Raw genomic sequence first — 21,826 nt, forward strand, 5'->3', positions numbered from 1 at the left:
GTAAGGAAGGGTCACTCTGCTCCCTAATCCAGCCCTTTCCCAAGGGGAAGGGGTGTGTGTGTGTGGGGGGGAGGTGCCAGGGCCTGAAGTGGACACAGAATTCAGTTTCTTTCCGTATATTTCTATTTATTATTTGTGGTCACTTATTCTGTATTTGGTGAAGGTTTTTCTGTGCTCCATCTGTACGGCTAACATGAAATATTCTGCTAATGTGTAGTTTTGTGTACTCCAATTTGTTCTGCTTTCTTGTAACACAACTGTAGGGCAGCTTAGGCCCTGCTAAAGCTTAAATGGTGTGCAATGTGTAGCAGTTTAGAATTTTCCAGTAGGAAAGGTTCACCAGGAGTTTAGAGGGTGGGTGGGTGAGTTCTGGTGAATGACGAGGTGGTATATAAAAATGCCTCTCATGATGCGCAAGGAGGAGTCTGAGTCAAAGCGAGAGCTGGAGTGGCGTGTCTGGGGAGTTGTTAGTAAGAGTTACCAGAATGTCTGTAAGGACTTAAGTTGAGAGAAGGTAAAGAAGCTGTTTTGAAGTGTTGAAAGAGGCTGGGATCCAGAGAGGAGCAACAAGTGAAGTTGTCCTTTCCCTGCCTGACTTTCCAGTCCCTGGATGTTCTGGGATGTCACGATACCATACACGTGCTCAGAATGATGGGGGCTCACACAGCTCGGCCACTGTGATGTCACATTGCCCCCGGTGGAAAGAGTATTTCATTTCAACTTTTAGTTTCAATTTATTGCTTTCATGAGTGTGGTTTTATTTAGGTTTTTTTAAATTTATTCTGCTGTGCAAAAGAATAGGAGGAGGTAGCTCTCATGTTGTCAGAATGATGCCACCTGAGAGTTGTGAAACTGGGAATATCTTTGGTTTGCTTCCCCATCCAAAATGTTTCAGAACTTCCCCATAAAGCATCAGCTCGTACTATGAAGCCGATCTAATAAAATCCACCCTAAAACTGGAGTTAAATTTTAGAATAGGTTTTACTTAACATGCATGTTAAATACAGGGGTTCCTGCGTGATGCAGTAAGCTAATAGAATGCAAATCTAGCAAGAGGGAAAAAAAAAGTAAATGAAAGACGCGCTAAAATGTGGGTTATCCTGAAAAATCCACACTAATGCAGAAAAGTATTTTAAAAGGTGCTTTAAAACAGGAGTAAGGGAAGGAGGTCACGTGATGTGGTAGCTGGGTGGATGCGCTTCTGCCTAGCTCCTGAACCGCCTCGCTTATCGTGTTAAATTGACCACGCTAAACCTGCACAAATTGAGTGGCAGATAATCAGGAGAGCCTTTTATGACCATACCTCGTACCGGGAGCAGATATACCTCTCAGATGACCACAAGAACCAGCAAAAAAGAGAAAGACAAACCACGGGTTCTGGTAGCTAAGATGGCGGCTGCATCGAATGGTGAGTCCCCCCTCTCCCTACACGCCTCTAATGCTCGCGGACATTAAGGATGCCATCAGAGAGACGCTGGATGAAAAATGGTCATTACTTACAGACCAGTTGGGGGGAAGTACGTGAATCGCTTGCTGCGCTGCCCCCCCATTTAGAGTTGGTCGAGACGTGGATCCCAGATATAGAGGAGGTAGCCAGTGTCACGAGCACTAAGATGGCCGCACAAGGGAAAGATATCCAAACACTACAACTTAAAGTGGACGAGTTGGAAAACTGTGCTCGCCGAGATAATCTGCGTTTTTTTAGGCTTTCCTGAACAAATTGAGGAGCATTCACTGTGCTCTATATTGGAGACCTGGTTACCGGAGGAATTAAACCTACCACATCTCCAAGGTAAACTCGTGGTGGAGCGCGCGCATCGATTGTGGATGCGGAAGGCGCCCTCAGGAAGGCCGCGATTAGTAATCGCGAAAATTCTTAACTTTGCCCATAAAGCTGAGATTTGGCGAGCCTCTAGAGCGAAACAAGAACTGCATTAGGATCTTTCAGGATTTTTCTGCAGCAGTATCTGAAGCACGACGTGGTTTCTCGGCGATATGTACGACGCTGCAAACCGTGGGATTAAATTCGCACTATTGTTCCCTGCGAGATTGCGGATTTGGAAGGATGGCCAGGTGCATACCTTTGAATCGGTGTCGCAGGCTAAGGACTTTATTGATACCCTGGTAACATAGACGTCCGGCATGCCTGGATTTATCTCGGCGATCGGAAAGTCTGGAGTGGAGTGAGTGAACGCAATGACGACTTGAAACTGATCCAACCCCGGGAACTTCATAATTTTCTTGACACTAACCGGGAATATATTATGTACCTGGCGTTGGTCCAGATTTCTCTGAAGTAATTTGGACTGCACGAGTAGCGCTCTCTCAAAGTATAGGTCCGATTTAAGATCAATTTTCTGGGTGGAGAAACGCCTGTATACTGACCAGTCACCATGTGGTCCTCAATACTTTCTAGGCCTGAACACTGCATCACAGGCCCTCGGGCTTTGACGGATTTGTTGCTATCATGCATGGACTCTTTCAAAGTGCCAAACTTTTCCCATGTTTGCCACAGGTGGTGCTATTGTTGGGGAAATTTACTTTAAATCACTTTGGTTATTGTATTGCATGGCACAGCCTTTACAAGTGATGTGTTGAGTCTGGATAGAAGAGGATACAAAGAGCGGTTTTAGTTGTTGGGTCAAATTTAGGGCTCTAGCTAGTCTGGAGGTGGATAGAGGGGTGGGATCAGGGGCGCATCAAAACGTGACTTCTCATCCCTTCGGGGACTTTAGGGGACGAGTGTTAGTATGGTCTCTGGGGGAATCAGATCTAGTAATCTAGTGGGGTTGGCAGGGGGAGGGTGGGATATGGGGATGGAATCGGGGAAAGCTGTGAAACAGGGGATGAAGCTGGGGGTGGGGGGGAGGGTGGAAGGGACAGACTAGCTGACATTGGGTATCAGGCATTAGTTTATAATCATGCGTCGATTAGTCACAATTCTCATTCTGGACATTGGTCTGGGGGGGAGTCTTAGCTGGGAGGGCTCTCTCTTGGAATGGTTTCACATATCTTACTGCACTAACATATTTTTCCTAACTCATGAGTAAACCCACACGATTTGTGTCCTGGAATGTGTGTGGGATACACTCTCCAATTAAACGCACCAAAATCCTTTCATGGCTAAAGAAAAAATCAACCATGGTAGCTTACTTACAGGAGACTCATCTCTCTCCTTCTGAACATGCCAAGCTGCGTAGAGATTGGGTGGGCGAGGTGAGAGGGGCCACTGCCACCACAAAGTCTGCAGGTGTGGCGCTTCCCCTAACCATTACTAAAGAAATAGCTGACCCGCAAGGGAGATATATTATTTTGGAGACTGAATTATATGGTCAGACGGTTGTCCTATGTAATGTCTATGCCCCTAATATATATAATTCTAGTTTCTATAGGGGGTTATATACTTCCCTATCTTAACAAGGTCCTGATCCTGGGAGGGGACTTTAATACCATTCGTGACGCTTAGTTGGATGCCTCGGCGACGCGAAGACCGGAGCGGGACATGGGTCGGGGTCCACAATTCTTGGAAAATATGATGCACTTGCTAGACGCGTGGCGGGTCCTGCACCCTTTGGAACGTGATTTCACGCATGTGTCACGCGCACATGCCACCTTCGCGAGGGTTGACTATTTCTTGGTCAGCAGACACGTGTTTTCCCGGGTGCAGGATGCCGGTATTGACAACATAGTCGTTTCAGACCACGCACCAATTTGGCTCGACCTTCGGCCTTCCGATACTCAGGCTATGGGGGCTCAGTGGCGGTATCCATATTTCTTGGTACAGGATGAAAAATTCAATGACTATCTGAGAGCTAAATGGGAGGATTATGCCTCTCAATCATTTACATTCCGCTCAGCCCTCATTATTTTGGAATGCGGCAAAGGCTGTTCTCCGAGGGGAGATTATTTCATATGTGTCACACCGCAGAAAGGTTATCGACAAACAAATCTTGTTGGTAAATAAACAAATTTCAAAGGCCAGGTCGGCATTAGCCAAAACTGGGAATAAGGAAGCGTGGGTAGAATATCGTTCTCTTCAGGGAGCCCTAAACTCCCTTTTGCACCAAAGGGCGAAAAAGAGTTACATCTACTATAAGTTCCAGTTATACCAGTATGGGGACAAAACGGGAAAGATGATGGCCAACCCTGTTAAGTCAGCTCGCTCGAGTCGGTATGTTCCTGCATTGAGGACTACCGCCACATGTGTGGCATGAGACACTAAATCCTTCAGGGATTCCGTACTTTTTATTCCAAGTTATATGCAGCTAGTGGGGGAAGTGAAGCAGCGAGCGAGCGCTTTTGCTTATCACAGCAACAACTGGAAACGTTAAATCAACCTATAACAGCGCAAGAGGTGGGTTTGGCGATAAAACAATTTAAAAACTTTAAGGCACTGGGACCCGCCGGCTATACCGCCGAGTTTTTTAAATTGATGGGTGATCGGATAGCCGATAATTAGCCGCGGGTTTTACCGAACTGATAACTCAGGGTCGGTTTCCTCCCCTTGAAAATCTGGCACTAATTACACTTATACCAAAAAAGGGTAAGGATCCACTTTTAGCGGAGTCTTATCGCCCGATCTCCTTGTTAAATCTGGATCATAAACTTTTGGCTAAAATATTGGCAGATTGCTTAGCCCCAATAATATCTACTCTCGTGGGAGACCACCAGGTAGGGTTTGTAAGACGGCGCTATGCTCTGGCAAATTTGAGAAGAGTACTATCTGCTATGACCATGTGTCGCCTCATGGACATTTCCCACCTGGTTATAAGTTTCGATGCCGAAAAGGCGTTCGACAGGGTAGAGTGGCGGTACTTATTTTACATCCTGGAAAAAATGGGCTTCTCGGGCTTTTTTCTTCAGGCGGTGCGTCTGCTATATACTGACCCTAGGGCTGTAATATTGTTAAATGGAACCCGATCGGAACCATTTGCAGTAACGCGGGGAACCAGGCAGGGGTGCCCGTTGTCCCCACTATTGTTCATATCACAACTGGAACCTCTACTACTCGCGATACATCAATGCCACAAGGTACGAGGGGTTCGGTTTGGACCACGTATATTTAAGGGCGTGGCTTTCACAGATGACTTATTAATGTTTATTACAGACCCACAAAACTCCCTGTCACATTTACTTCACTTGATATGGTCATTTGGAGTCTTTTCGGGACTGAAGTTGAATGAAACTAAATCCTTGGTGATAGCATATCCGCCGAGCTTACAATCTAGTTGGCAAGATGACTTTCCCCTGCATTGGCACACAGGCCCCCTTCGCTATCTGGGGGTATATATCCCAGCGGACCCAGATCAGATATATCAGGTTAATGTACCGGGCCTTGTGCAGAACACCACTGAAAGCTTGAAGAACTGGAGCCGCCTGCCCATTTCCCTAAGCGGTAGGATAAATCTTTTCAAAATGCTAATGTTACTTAAATGGCTATATTTTCTCCAGAATGTGCCGATAATTTTGAAAAGGCGAGACCTCTGAAAAGGGGGGAAACCACGAGTTTCCTTGTCCTGGTTGAAGAATAAGTAGGGAAGAGGTGGGATGGGAGTACCAGACATGGCCACCTATAATTTGGCTTGTAATCTGAGGATAGTTAGAGATTGGCTGTTAGATCTGGAGTCATTTACTACTTCATACTCAGAGCAAGCCATGTTGGCTCCGTTCACTCCAGCCTACGTACTACAAACAGTTTCGGCCCAACTCCCATCCTGTCTTCTTCACTCGCTGCTTGTACGCCCAATTAGACAGACTTGGCAACGAGTGATGAAACTTTTGAAGCTTCCTGACAGGTATGCTTATTTTTTTCCAGTTAGAGGAAACGCTGACTTTACATCGGGCATGCAGTCTTCAAGCTTTCAGACTTGGCAGACTAAGGGTATCACCTACTTAGGTCACCTGGTTACTGTTGAGGAGTCTGTCTTTTCCTTTCGAGATTTTCAAGATACCTATGGTCTAGGGGATAATCAGACATTTTCGTATTTGCAAATTAGCCTCTACTTACGGTCCATTCCCTGGGAATATAAAAATCCCTCCACTTTTCATTCTTTGGACCGAATATTTAAATTCAAGGCACAGACATCTCCATCTTTATCGTTTTACTATGCGCAGTTGAAAGGGGGTTTAGAGGGTGATGTCTGTGCCATTCTGGAAGCTCGCTGGAATCATGATGGAGAGTTTGTAGTGACCAGACATATACTTAGAGCTTGCTTTAGACGTGTAGCCAGGCTCTCGGTCAATGCATATTACCGAGAATTGCAATTTAAATTATTGAGTCGGGCATATGACACACCCCAGATAGCATATCATCTTAAGTTAACTACCTCGGCCAATTGTACTCACTGTGGCCAGGCTGCCGGCACTATGTCACATGCATTTTGGACCTGCCCATCGGTGCAACGCTTCTGGCGGGAAGTTACAGATTACTTAATTGATTTGCTGGATGTAACATTTCCTACCACTCCACTATGGTTGCTATTTGGTTGCATATCGCCCATTCGGATCAGAGATCCTGGCTCACGAATGCTTCTTCACAAGGCCTGTTTGGTGGGAAAAAAAATTATTCTGAGTGGCGCACCACTAATGACCTGTCTTTTTGGGCCTGGAGAAATAGTTTACATACGATGATGGCCATGGAAAATATAGCCTCTCGAAAGTCACCACGTACTAGGAAATCATTGGTGTGGCACCACTATATTCAAGCCCTCCCACATCGTATGCGTAGTCTCCTAATCAACGATTGAGAATTTTAAGTAATCGCTTGCTTGTCTGTAAACTTTACAATAGAATGAGAGTTGTGATCCTTGACAATGCCATTTGATTGTTACATGTAATGGGGGGGGGGGGGGGAATGGGAGTGGGTGCAATCTGTGGGTTGTTATATGTTGAGCGTTTTTCTGAGGAGGGTTAAGAGCTCCACCAGCCTCAGTGTTGTAATATTAAGTTGTTGTGAAAATCAATAAAAAACGTTTAAACATAAAACAGGAGTAAGGAGGTAAGTGGTTGAAGCTGGAAGGCGTGTGACTAAAATGACCTGCATGCATTGAGCATCCCAACTTCAGCACAATCTTGCATGCAAGGCCATTTGGGCAGGGCATGCCAAGCGAAATCAAAGGGCAAGTACCTACAGAAGAAGAGTATGCACTTTAGCGTGTATCTCTAATGGCTGTAGTTGCCCACTCCAGAGAGCTTACCCTTTTATTTCACTTGGCATGGCTTGACCAAAAGGCAGAGATTGTGCCCAAACTGGGATGACCAGTGCCAATCTTGCACAAAAGGCCATTTTGTTCACACTCCTTTCAACTTCAAGCACTCACCTCCTCACTCCTTGTTTTGTTAACTCCTTGCCTGAGGTGGAGTAAAAGTTAACTTTCATTTCTGGTGATCACGATATTCTATTGCTGTGCCCATGTGGTAGTATTCAGCTGTTTCTACCATACTAGGCACAGCAACAGAAAAACTCTGGCCATCAGAAAAGTGAGTTTACTGCATATCTCAGACAAAAAAAAAAAAGTTACATTTCCAGCAAAAACTTTCTGGGGCTTGCACTACAGCTGAGCAAAACAAACTCTTTAGGGTAGACAACTACAGCTAAATAGTATGCACTCTGGTGTTGTGCATCCTGACTTTGGTGTACTGTTCAGCTGTAGGTGCCCACCCCAGAGAACTTACACTGGAAATTTAGGTCCTTCCTGGGTCTGAGGTAGAGTACCACACTGGGCACAAAAATAGACAACATTGGGCGTTTACTCCATCTCAGACCCAGGAGTTACGTTTCCAACGTTAGCTCTCTGATCGGGTTATTCATCAAAATGTGCTATGATGTTAACGCCAAAACGCATGCGACAATTATGCTAGTGCACGGCGCAAATGCTAATTTTTGGAAAGGGTGGGATCAGGGAGAGATTTATGAAAAAGAGGGGCAATATTGCACCGTGCGATAGCATAACGCTTGCTATCGCATGGTTTTAACGCTAGAAATAACTACACCTTTTTTTTCCTGGTGGTAAGCTGTGCGATATGCCCGAAATGGCCATAACGCAATTCGCAATAAATTTTTAGAATTGCATTTTGGCCATTTCTGGGCTTGGGAAAGGAGAGGGGAGAGGAGAAGAGTGGAGTGGAGTAAGTAGAGAGAGAGAGAGCCTCTGTGGAGGCCCTGAGAGTGTGAAACTATTTATATCTCTATAGGAGGGCCATGCAATAGGTCGAGGTGAGGTGTTGATGGTGATTTAGGGGCCTGTTTCTCATGTAGAGTGAGATGTACGAACAGCACAGTACACCTCGGTGAAGATTTGATGTCATTTGGAGTGAGGAAAGTCTCACGGAGATGTTATCTCACCGTAGCTTGATGGTACCCTGTTATAGAGTCCATCAAGCTAGGGTGAGAGAACATAGTAGAAATGGCCTTCCTATAGAGATATAAATACTTCACTACTATGAAGGCTCTCTCTCTCTCTGTGTAAGATGTGAAAATATCGCAGGGTGCAATAAGTTTACCGCACACGGCCGTTTTTCTTATCGCGAGTGTTTTTCCATGCATTAACGCATTTTGATGAATCTAGGGGTGAGACATGTACCAGTCACAGGTTTTATCCTCAACAGCTGGACATTATGCACACAGGGTGAACTAGTGTACTTTTCAACTGTTGGGGCCCACCCAGCAGCCTATGTTTTGTTGATCTAGCTAAAGGTGCCTTCCACAAAGAGCTTATGATTTTATTTTACTTGTCATTCCTTGTCAAAATGGACTTGAATGAGAGAATATGCTCACAAGTTGGAATGCACAGAACCAATCTCACATGGAAAGCCATTTTGGCAAGGAACGGCAAGTAAAATGAAGGCATAAGCTCTCTGGGGTGGGCAGCTTAAGCTGAACAGTTTGCACTTTTGTGTTGTGCGTCCAGCTTTGGCATCCTGTTCTATGCTTTATTAAGCTACCTGTAGGTTCCTTCCCAAGAGAGCGTATGATTTGAATTGTCTTGCTATTTGATTTGTCTTGCTAAATCTTGCCAAAATGGCCTTGGATGCAAGGATTTGCTCTCTGGAGTGAACACTTACAGGTAGCTGAACAAACTTGGGATGCATTGTGCTGGTGTACTGTTCAGCTATAGACATCAGCCCTGAGAGCAATGGAAGTTCTGGGGTCCATTTTTAGCCGCTGTATGGCTCAGCTAGTTAGCCAGATAAACATATCCGACTAACTAGCAGGGTATATTCAGTGGTGCAGGCATGCTGAATATAACCCAACTATATTAAAATTAGCCAATTAGGTCTAACTAGCTAACTTTAGGACAGCCCTATGGCCCAACCAGAGTTAGCTGCATAAGTTAAGTGGCTAACTCTGAATATTGGAATTAGCCCTCAACTTGTGTGACTAACACCGCTCCTCCTTAGAATATCACTTGGCCGCCCACGGAATCCCCATTCTTCTTCAGCTAAATTCTAGTCAAATAACTAATTGCCCAGCTAGTATTTAGCCAGATAAGGGCTAAATATAGCTAGATAAGCCACTTAGACAGATAATTATTAAGTTATCTGTCTAAATGGCTTTTGAATATGGACCTCTAAATTCCTGGGCCAAGGTGGAGTAAACTCACGTTTCTGGTGGCCAAAAAGTTTTTCTATCTGCACCCAGCCTAGTAGAAGCAGGTAGACACTAACACACTGGGCACAGCAATAGTATAACAAGGCCATCAGAAATGTGAGTTAAGTTTTACTCCTGCTCTGACCCGGGAGTTACATTTCCAGCATTAAGAAAATAAGTTTTAAGCTGTCTGTCCTTTAGCGCATCTCATTGCAATGCTGGGGGAATAGCTAATACCTTCTTTTACACGGGACTTGCATGCAATCACGCTAAGCATACCGTGAGTTTCTTAGGCGTTAAAACCCATATTACATAGCTGAATAAGGTTAGGGCTAAAAAACCGGCGGTAGTATCAGCATGTCCCCCTACGATACTAAGAATCGATGCTCATTACTGTCCATATAAGAATATAACAGATCCAGAAGTTGAATAAACACATGACGAGCCACTGACTGGTTCCTTACCTAGTTTCATTTGCTGCTCCTCAAGTGCAATCCCAACACTATCAGATTCATCTTGGAGCTCTTTGATGAAATTGGAAGGGAACATGCCAGTTTTTCCATTGAGAATTCCTTCCCACCAGCCTTCCTCTACCTAAAATAAGATCATGTTTTTGAAGCATTTTAAAAGATATGGTTAAAACATGCTTGCATCAAATGTCCTCATCAATTTGTCATCATGTATGCCTTCATATGTTGTTGGATAACAAAAGAACAATGTACGAAGTGGAGAATCGTAGAAATCAGTAAGCACAAAAATCAACCAAGTTACATTAGCATTACTATAAGATGGTTTACATACATTGCTCTCCCTGTTAAACATCATACAAAAAAACCCTGGAACTTTACATACAGCTCTGCTGTTTGTCAAATTCAGTAAAAATGTGTGCCACACACAGATGGAATGCAACCACTAAATTAAAATCTGGATATTTATTGCTCAATATTTTGATTAAACTTATCTTATTACTTTTTATAATTCTATATATTTTTTTATATCTGGGGGGGGGGGAGTGGGTGGAGGGAGAGGGGGGAGCACATGGGAGAGCATGGGGCGGGTGCATGGGGAGAACAAGGTACGAAATGAGGGGGGGAATGCATGTGGGGACCATGGGTGGATGGTGGTGGTATGAGTGGGTGCGGTGTTAGTGCATGCTTGTGTGTGGGGGGCACAGCAGTTGCATGCTTGGGAGGGTATGGGTGCTGGTGGTGGGGAGATAGAGTTAGCATGGGGAGGGTATGTACACCCTTCTCCCCCTTATCCTTCCTCCCCAAACCCCTTCATCTTTCAGTCTCCTAGCTCCTTCCACTTTCATGCTCAACTGCTCCTTTCCCCAAGCTCCCTCCCTCTTTCCCTCCCCCTCTCCCATCGCTCTCACTCCATCTTACTCTCCCACTATTTCCCCCATTCATTCTCTTCCACCTGGACTCCCACATCATCAACAGTTGCTGGAGCCTGGGAACATCCAGCAGCCCTTCTGCTGCCTGCAATGTTTTTTTTTTTTGTTTTTTTTTTTGCTGTGTTGGCAGGGCTTTGGAAAGCCTATCACTTTCTTCTGCTGGTGAGTCTGCTTTTTTCTGTTGTTTCCTTTTGATGGTGGGCCCAGGAAACCCCCACAAGCTCTTCTGCTGCCAACAAAGATGCTCCTCTTTTAATGGTGGGATCCAGGAATCCCCACCAGCTGTTTTCCCGGTGCTTCTGGTTTTTTTTCTCTTGCTACCTGCTCTCTTGCTGGCACCACAGTTGCAGTGACTGTCTTCATGCTGTGAGTATCCTTGCTCCTCCCTCCTGCTCGGGGAGATGTCAATATATTGTGCATGCACAGACACGAAGTAATGAATACCCAGAGCCCTAGTAATCTTATAATATAGAGAGAAGACAGTTTTTGTTTGTCGATCGTTCTGGGGTTGGCCATGAGGAAAGATGACTACTTAGCACCAGTGACAAACCATAATATCCTGTGCACCAAAAGATCTCTAATGGACACTTACTAACAAATCAATTCCAACTCTTGAAAAATGTCCAATAAATTCCTCTAAAGTATTTTTTGTTTGTTTTTTTTTAAAAAGGGCTAAATTGCCTCTAATTAATAAGGAACACTTAATCCAATAAATTCGCTAGAAAATTTTAAAGGAGAAAGTGGAATGTTTCATAAACTTTCAATGCATTACTGGCTTGTAATGCTATGATTCCTTTTTAATCATAAACTTCACACCTTCAACCTTAGGGAAAATTCTTTTTAATGTGAATGAAATGTGCGTCGTGATTTTTTTTAAAAAACTTATTAGAGTGTGAGTTAATCTTATTTGTATTCAAAAATACTGTCATTGTTAAATGTCCATGCCACCAAAGCAATGCCAATATAGTTTGTAATCCACCCACTATCGTTGTTAAATGTCTGTACCTCCAATGCAGTACCGATTTATAACCTATACAATTTGTAATCCACTCAACAAGGCTTTGACCATGACCATGACCTGAGGAAAGACCATGACAGGTCTTTCCTCAGGGGATGTCCACCATATTAATGAATAGTCGGAATTACTTATCTTAAGCTGAAATTTTCTATTATGGCGTCCTTTTAAACCATCGTCTGATTATGGTTTCCCAAAACTCCAACGTCGTGTACAACTGCTACTGGCGTGTTTCTGGACCAATCTTGAACTTCCTTGAATATATCCTCCTCCAACACTCTAAATTTAATCCAAGAATTTTTTCAAATTATGTGAGCCGTCATGCTTCACAAAAATGCCCATCATCTTTACCGGCGTGTGTCTTCTGCTCTCCAAACGCTCACTGCTATTTCAAGCTTAGCGGGGGGATTTAAATGGCTCTCCCCTGTCTTCCAAACCAGCCAATCACTTCCTTGACGTGCTACGTCATGATGACGTGGTCTAAACTAATGAATTCCAGTCCAGTTGGAATTACTTAGCACTAGTGGCATAGCCACGGGTGGGCAGAGGCTCTCCCATTCTGGGCTCAGGCCCACCCAATCAGGGCTGCCTGACACCAAATGAGGCATGAAGAATGGCCACTGCCAACTCATTCATCCTGGTGGCTGAAGAAACAGTCCCGCTGGCCAAAGCAAGACCACCACGGGAGCCCATCTCTGTGGCGGCGAAGAACTCATCCTGCCGACTGAAGCAAGGTCGCCACAGGAGCCCATCTCTGTAGCGGTGAAGAAGGGGTTTGGTGGTGAGCCCTGGTGTGTTTGTGTGTGTGTGTGTGTGCGCGAGGATGGGAGCCTGGGTGTGTGTGTGTGTGTGTGTGTGTGTGTGTGTGAGAGCTTGTGTGTAAGGGAGTCTGTGATAGAAAGTATGAGCCTTTGTGTGTGTGTGTGTGTGTAAGAGAGAGAGGAAGGGAAGAAGATAGGAGAGAGAAGTGTGACTCTGGAGAAAGAATTAGGAAAATACTGAAAAGGGGAAGTGTAAAAAAGAGACTGGGACTATTGATTAGAAAAATAAAAAGATCAGACAACAAAGGTAAAAAAAAAAAAATAATTTTAAGATTTTAGCAACTGGAATATGCCATCTTTGGGTATGTGCATTTCTTATAATTTTGTATTTTGCTCTTTAGCATTCCACTATTCAATGAGGTTTCTCAGGCTATTTCGGTTTTGAAGGCATGTTTCTATTTCTAAATTGTAGTCCCTTATTTCTGTATTAGGTAAAGGTCAGTCTGTGTTCTGCTTGTGTATGACTGAGGTGCAGTATTGCTGCCAGCGTATAGTTTCTCTGTAGGGATTTGTGTTAATGTTCTAGGGCCTGGTGTAGTATTTGCATTGCTGCTTTGTCATAAGGTTGCTGTTATTTGAGTCTTGAGAGTCAGTGCCTTAATATGGTATGGGGCAAGGTTCTAGGTGCCTTTTTTTTTTTTTTTGCAATGGTTTGCATTACATCATAAAATGTTTAGCAATGGAGGGGGGTCCTATTTTTTTTTTTTTGAGGTGACCCCAGAATTTGAATAACTTTTTTCATGTTGCATTGTAATGTGAATTGTAGTAGTTTTGCTCTACACCCGTTCTCATGATTATTGCTATTTTATTGTAGTTATGGTGATCTCTGCCTTTCTGGAAAGAGGATTTGAGAAAGAATACATTGATATTTGTTTTATGACATAATTGATTGGATCCGATGTTTGTGTTCTTTGCTTTTTACCTGATATTCTTGTTTATTTAATTGCAATAAATATAAATAAATTAATACAGATTAATAAGGGATTTTAATGTTGGTAAGTACTTGAAATATTAGTTAAAATATTCTAAAAAGTTTCACTCATGATGCATAAGGACTGTTGTAGACTACTTAGGAACCTATTGTAAGAAGCATGCTAAGGCATTGTTTATCAATAAGAGTACAACTAGTAGGGTTCAGACCTGTATGCTTACTGCTCACCCTTGTTAACCTTGGGCCCACCCAAAAACTCAGTTCTGGCTATGCCACTGCATAGAACACACAGTCAGCAGAAATGAACCAATAATCCATTTGCAGTTATAAGCCAACACTACACAGGCACACACCCTCAATCATACAGTCCCGCCTCAACTTGCCATACATTCCTACTTACCTGTCAGCCATCCAACCATATATATCACACACACGCAACCAAACTCACCATAGAAACACCCACACAGAGATAGTCACAATCCCCCAACTCCCCATATATCCACACACCCCAAAACATCACACCCATTGCGCCATACTACCAGCCACTTGTCTCCCCTCCTTCCCACACCCATACATACCCACATATCTCAAATATTCCTAACACCCACCACAGCCTACACACTCTTACAATCACATGCCAGGCACCCCCCCCCCCCCACCGCATACACTTCTACTCACCTACACCCACTCTCACCACCACATACCCCATACATTTTTACACCCTCATCTCCTCCATATACAACTCCACCTTCCCCATCACATACACTCTCCTCAAACATACACACTTCCCATTGCCCTCAAGCACACCTATACCATAAGCCTTCTCCTCCCACACCCATACTCACTCTTGCTACAATCTACTCTATGTTGGAAAGCATTCCCAAAACCATGTCAGGACAGAGTTCCTTAAGTTCCTGGGAGGTGTGTGATCACCTCACTGTCTGAGAGCAGAGAAAGAGAAGAGACATCTGTCATCACCTGAAACCAAGAGCAAGACTAGCAAAGACTACCAGAAGACATTGTTCTCTGACCTACAATTCAACTTTAAAATATTTCTCTGATGATAAAAAATTAATCTGTAAATAAAATGATCCCTTGTTTTGCATAATAAAGCTGTAATGGTCTGTGACTTTCAGACTTATCTGCTAGTATTATTAGTTTAAAATCCTGTCTGCAAAGAGTTACGGCAGAGCTCAGATTGCCTCTAATTTTGGGGCCAGTATATGACAGGACATTAATAGTAGTGCTGGCCTTAATGTGCATTAAATGCTTGCATTGTTTATATGTAAACCGATGTGATATGTAAATCGAACACCGGTATATAAAAACAAATAAATAAATAAATGGTTAATGCACGTTAGCAAACTTGCATTAGTTTTAACACAATGGGCCTGATTTTTAAACTTATGCATGGGCGTAGATTTGTTCGCGCAACCCGGCGCGAACAAATCTACGCCCCATTTTATTACATGCACGCGCATGTTATAAAATCCGGGCTGGCGCGTGCAAGAGGGTGCACACTTGTGCACGCCGAGCCCAAGGGGAGCCCCGATGGCTTTCCCCGTTCCCTCCAAGGCCGCTCTGAAATCGGAGCGGCCTTGGAGGGAAGTTTTATTTTTGCGATCCCCCCCACCTTCCCCTCCCTTCCCCTATCTAGCCCACCCCCCAGCCCTAACTAAATCCCCCCCTTACCTTTTGTTTCCGAAGTTACGCCTGCCCGAGGCAGGCGTAACTTGTGCGCACTGGCTCGCTGTGCCGGAGGACTCAGGACCGCCCCCGGACCACCCCGAATCTCCGCCACGCCCCCGGACCCGCCCCAGACCGCCACCACGCCCCTGGACCCTCCCCTTTTTCGAAGCCCCAGGACATACGCTCGTCCCGGGGCTCAGCACGAGCAGGGGCAGGTTTTCATCAGGGGTTACGCGCGTAACCCTTTGAAAATCTACCCCAAACTTTGTTAATGAGCAAAAGTATGCAAAATCTCTCGTTTATCTATTAGTGTTAAAACCATGCTTCAGCATACTTGTTAGGAGCCTGAGACATACAGCCAAAAGTCTCAAAAATCAGCTTTTGCACCAGTATAGTCAGTGGCCCATAGGAAATGTTTGTGCAAAATGTAAAAGTACAAAAAATGGCAAAATACAGAAAACAGTGAGAAAAAAATATATACAAGTTGGACAGTGACACTCAAAAAACTGACTTAATATGCCTTTTTTATGGGAATTCATGGGACACTAAGGGGCTGGATCTATTAATTTAAATTTAATGCTCGTAATTATGTGGGGGTCAATTGATTGGCAGTAAAATACAATTTGCAATGTCTTTAATATGATGCGCTAGGCATTGGGATTGGATTTGCCAATGTAAGATGATATTATATATGCTATTTAATAACTAAATTTTCAATGTGGTTGTTCCATGTTGTATACTGCTACAGAGGAGTTTAACTTAGCACAGTGCTTTAAAAATAATTATATTAATTAGTGACAGAAATTGCTGCGATGATAACCAGGAAAAAAGCGAGCGAGCTGATACAGGAAGGGATAGGGGGAGGGGAAGAAGTTAGAACATTATAATAGAATAATTTAAGAGAACTGTAGTACAAAGTACGATGATTGTATGGTTTTTCCCCTATTAATCATTGAAAAGGACAAGATCCAGATCACACAACATATACCTTATATTATGAATACATGTTACTGTTAAATGTTCTGGCACATTGTTAGTAAGAGTTCAACCAAATATATATTTACGTGCCTCATTGTAAACCGTTGTAATGGTACTTTACTGAACGACGGTATAGAAAAGATTTTAAATAAATAAAGTGCGGGAAGGCCAGCCAGGCAGGAAAAGGGGGAGGAGGTTGACTGAGGAGACGTTAGGGAAACTTTCAAATCTAGAGAAGGGATTGGTTGGGGAGGGAAAACGTCAGCAAGCAGAAGTTCGAGAGCAAGTGGTGGGTAAGGAACTCCCAACTTTTGTTCGGTGTTACGTTATGCGATAGTTATTCTAATTTAGCCACGATGAAGAAAAATAATGCAGGAGAAGGTGGACAAGGTGCGAAGGGAAAGGGAAATAAGAAACAGGGCAGGAAGAGAGTAGTTGCAGCCCGTTTCACAAGTCCCCCTCAGGATCACTGCATGCCGTTACGAGGCCTCAAACCGAGCGCAGGGAGACCGGTGAAAGCGGGCCAGAGGACGAGGTGGAGATTGCAGCGAGCGCAGGAAGTCACGAGGGGGCTGCAGGAGGTACCCCACTGGAATTATCCCTTCATGCTTCGGGGTCCGAGCTCAAAGTGCAGATGGAGCCGGGTGAGGACACGAGTACGAGTGGTGGAGAAGCGGATCCTCTGGGCCCTAGCGAAGAGATAAGCGAGCGGCGCACGAGGCAAGTGCGGAGAGATCGACGGGACCGCGGCATGCAGAGCGTCAGCCCCAGTGCGGGGCCAAGCAGTAAGGAGGGGCAGCAACGAGAGTTGCGGGCGGAGCAGAGCGAGGGAGATGGCGGCATGGGACCGCGACGAAGTCGGGCGGCAGGCCAGCAAGGTGGTTATGGCCTCAGCAGAGAACGGGGGAGAAGCGGCAGGAGAGTCAGCGGGTCGGACGGAGGTGAAGAGGATACAGAAGCACAAGGGGCTCAGCACAGATGTGGAGAGTGTGATCGGATGGCAAGGGAGAGGGAAGGCAAGAAGGGAATATAGCACAGAGGGACGGGGGGCAGTAGCGGGAGGACAGACTGGCAAGAACAGTTGGGCTTTGAGGGATGGCAGGCCTGGGGTGCGGGTTTCCAGGTGGGGGTCAGGGTTTAGGCTGCATTGGGCACCTATCAGAAAGGGTCTGGGGATCAGGTCAGGAGGAAGATAGAATGACGAGAAGAGGTATGGGAGACGTGAGACCATGGGTGGCAGAGGCTGAAACTGCGGCCAGTATGTTTGTTTCTGCAGATAAGGAGAGATTGCAAGGAAGAGGTGTTTCGCAGCTGGAAGAACAGAGAGGCTGGAGGACCTCGCCCGATGACAAGGGATGAGGGTCAATGGAGCAGATGAGCAGAGGAGGACCTGGTGAGGGAGCACCAGCGAGGCAGTCAGTTGGAGCAGGTAAAGCAGAGGAGGGAAATCAGTTGAGCAAGTCGCAGGGAAGGGCAAAGAGGAAAAGAGATTACAATTCTAACTCATCAGATAGTAGTTCCACGACGGAGTCTTCTACGGACTCCAGTGAGGAGGACAGGAGAAACCACAGATGCGGATTAGGGCCTGCGCAAGATATGGGACACCAGGCTCTGGCATCGTTAACGGAATTATGGGAGGGAGTCCCAGGAAAATTGAGGAGAAAAATTAAGGTAAGGCGGTACGTGAACATTTTCCTGCTGGTGGCGGGGAGGAGAGGGCTTGCAAGACGCAGGAAACAGAGTAAGGGAAAGAAAGATAAGGAAAAGGGAACCAAGATTCCCAAGAACATAGTGAATTGGATGAGAGGCTTCCTGAGACTAGCGAGCTTGGTGGGTCATTATCAACCAGACCAATACACAGCTTTGCTGGCATATTGCGACAGCATACTGGGGGCATTCAAGGATTAGGGTGGTTGGACATGGCTCAATTTCGATGAAAAATTTAGAGAAAAAATGGCAGGCAATAAGTTCATGTCATGGGGAACACAAGATATACACCTATGGCTGACGCAGACGACGAATAAGAGCATCAGGGGAGGGGCAGGAGTATCAGGAGCAGGACCTGCCAGCCTATCCGGTGCCAGCGGGACTAGCAATACAGCACGAGATGGGGTCGGGAGGAGGAGGAATTGGAAGTAAGGATCCGAGAGGGGTTTCAGCAGCCACGATGTATGTTGGCGGTTCAATAAAGCCACATGCTTGTTCCCGGAGTGCAAATTTAGACACGCGTGTTCGGCCTGCAACGGGGCACACCCTAGTGCCAAGTGCCAGCAGATGGGAGCTAAGGTAGTGGGGAAGAGCGTCAGAACATAGAATATGACAACACTGGGGGGGATGGGGACAGCGCAGTGGGAGTTTGGAGTTCCAAAAAAAAGAAGTTTTAATATAAGTTGAGTTCGCGAGTTCAGTTGCGAGGTTAGGGCATGAAGGAATAGAGGACAATCCCTGCAGGGAGCAAGGGCAAGATGTTAAAGTCGGAAGAAAAGGGGGCGGGCTGTGCGGAGCCCGGAGAGCTGTTTTAAAAATAGGGCAGGTGAGGGGAAGGAGGGAGGGGAGAGTCGAGGGCATAAGGTTGTAATGAGTTTCTCTCATGCAAGACCGACAGGGAATGTGGAGCTATGCAGAAGAGGGAGGTCGGTGGGCGAGGCCAGCTGAAGAGGACTGGAACTTAATCCAAGCGTTGGTGGCTCCTCACACATGGAAGGCATATTTACGAGGAAATGCAGTGCTGGTGCAATATCTGACTTCGAAGGGGTGGGCAGGGGGCCCAGTGGCGGAAGAGTTGCTGGTAGGCTTCGTGATCTGGGCCAAACAAGAGGGATACTCAGTGGCGACGGTCAGAGCACAATTGGCGGGTTTCACATTTTTTCACAGGTTGCAAGGATACCAGTGTCCCATGAACAGCTTTCGGCTTCAGAAGGTTCTGTGTGGGTGGCAAAAGGCAGGGGGTAGGAGAAGAGATTCCAGATTGCCAATTAGGTATGAGGACATGGTGCATTGGTCAACCTTGTTGTATCATGTATGTTGGTCACCATTTGAAGCGGTGTTATTTCAGTTAGCTTTTTCATGGGCATTTTTCGGGGCGATGCGGGTCAGCAAGTTGGTTGCTCAGTCGAGGTATAGTTCAGGGGAGAGAGGGTTGTTATGGAGCTGCGTGAGGGTTTGGGAACACGAAATTCGGTTGCTTATACCAAAGTCCAAGACAGATCAGAAAGGTAAGGGATTCACCATTACCCTACTGCTGGCAACATGCCCTCAGGTATGCCCTGTCAGGGTTGCGCAGAGATATGTAGGCATACATCCTGCTTTTTACAGTTCCTTCTTGGTACACGAGGACGGTTCGGCATTAACGAGATATCAGTTCACCCAGGTGTTGCGGCGGATAGCGGGGCTTGATGGCAAGGAAGTATGCCGTTTTAGCTCACATTTGTTTAGGATCGGTGCAGCGCCGATGGCGGCGGGGCTCAGCGGGGAAAATATTCAGAATATCGGGCGATGGAAATCGAGGGCCTTTCTGGACTAATTCGTTCAGGGGTCGTCGATTGAATAAGAAGGGCGGAAACAGGTGTATAGGCGTTGGAGAAGTCATGGGTAGGAGGTAGGGATGGGAGGGAAAGGGGGGTTGCTAATGCATTTTCTTTCTCGTTACAGAGCTAGTTGGGTTGAGGAGAGGGTCTGGATGTGCCTGGATCGTGGGCCATTCATTCATTCACAGAGCGCAGAGGAGGGCATTGAAGCTCCCGTACGGGGAAGATCTGGAGATGGAGCGGCTAGGATGGCAGTTGGCGTGGTTCAGCCGCCGTGGAATGTTATGGGACAAATTGCTGCCTTTCCTTCAAGAATGTATAGAGATGTGGGGTGTTCCTAAAATATTATTGATTCATCTGGGGGGTAATGATGTGGGAGCCGTGTCCTGCCGCATGCTGCTGACTAATATGAAAAAAGATTTAGCGCAGATTATTGTTAGGTGGTCCACCATACGGATTGGATGGTCGGACATTATTGTACGGCTGCGGAATCACAAGGAAACAATATGGCAGGTAGGGATAAAGAAAGTAAATAGACAGTTAGGAAAGTGGATGGGATGGGAAGGGGGTTTCTGGGTTAGGCACCAGTGGTCGTGGGGAGTTGAACTGTGGATGTTTAGTAGTGATGGGGTCCACTTATCCGAAGTGGGAATGGACTTATTTAATAATACCCTACAGGAAGGGCTGGAGAAAGATTGCCCAATGGTAAATAGGACCGCAGTGGGGGGGGGGGGGGGGGGGGACAAGTCTTTGCAAGGCTTGTCCTGTGGCGGAAAACCCGAGCCCAGTTGGATGTATTGTGGGGGAGCGGGAGTTGGTAGGGGGAGGAGGGGGAGTACCCTGTGTAGCTGGAGGGGCTGCTACACAGGAAGACCAGAGAACCGTGGAGCTTGCTCTCACTGGTAGGAGGCAGAGCGAGCAAAAAGGGGGGAGGGTAATCTCCACCATTGGGGTTAAGGTGGTAGAGGAGAAGGAGGGGTGGGAAAAAGGGGGGCTGTTGGGGGGTACAGTTTTTGGTTAATGTTAATGAAAGGGCTCGGGTTAGTGGTAGTAATAAACTGCGGCCTATTTTAACGACAATCTGGTGTCTGAGTGGTCATTGGAGAAGGGGGAATTCCGGATAGAGAGAGCTCAAGTCTTTTCTCCCTGAGTTAATGGAAATCACAATACTGTAGAGCAGGATATGAAGGTTTCAAGAATATCATCAAAAAAAGTGTAAACAGTTCAGCTACACAGAATACATGTATGTTCACATGTATGAATGTTAAGTAATGTACTATTCATATGTCAGCTGATACATGATTTTGTTCCCAGTTATATTGGATTCTTTGCTAGCTGTGTTCATTTTTTTTTTTTAGATCATGAAAATTATACATAAATGATGATGGCACAAGAGTTTTCCAGATCATTTGCATCATTTCTTCAGATGTAGCAGCAAGGATCAAGCGAGGAATCATAGCTAATTATTGATACAAGCTGATGAACATGACATGCCAAATTATTTAAGGTGATTTTTCAGTAAACCTTTTACTGTAGCTGCAGAAATCCAGTTTACTGACTCAGAATTCTAGTCATTTCCTTATAGCTCCGGCTAACCTTTTACCAGCCCGAATACTCCGCTACATCCTTCTGTAGCTCTGAGCCAAGACTAAACCAGCTGGCCTGCAGTTCTGCAATCATGTATTCCTCTGACAGCCACAAAATTACCAGATGGTTTGTTTATCAAGCCTACAGAGACTGACATAAAATCATCAGCTCTTCCAATGGGTCTCTACTCCACAGAATTCCCAGTTCTAGTCCTCAGCCAAAAAGGCCAGGGGCTCTGACTTCTTAGGCACTGTACACACTTGGCATGTAAATTAATGCATCTATACAGA

The 21,826-nt window shown here is 45.5% G+C and overlaps 1 protein-coding gene across 6 annotated transcripts in view; it reads right to left on the reverse strand.

Moving 5' to 3' along the window:
* Positions 1–21,826, reverse strand: part of SH3KBP1 (SH3 domain containing kinase binding protein 1) — a 471,173-nt gene that overhangs the window by 173,485 nt on the left and 275,862 nt on the right. For all 6 annotated transcript variants that reach the window (XM_029603365.1, XM_029603364.1, XM_029603363.1 and 3 more), the window contains one exon: positions 10,054–10,183. In XM_029603365.1, coding sequence (XP_029459225.1) covers positions 10,054–10,183 — 130 coding nt within the window. The remainder of the gene's footprint in view (positions 1–10,053; positions 10,184–21,826) is intronic.

The sequence above is a fragment of the Rhinatrema bivittatum genome, chromosome 5 (genome assembly GCF_901001135.1).
Source record: "Rhinatrema bivittatum chromosome 5, aRhiBiv1.1, whole genome shotgun sequence".
Taxonomy (NCBI): Eukaryota; Metazoa; Chordata; class Amphibia; order Gymnophiona; family Rhinatrematidae; genus Rhinatrema; species Rhinatrema bivittatum.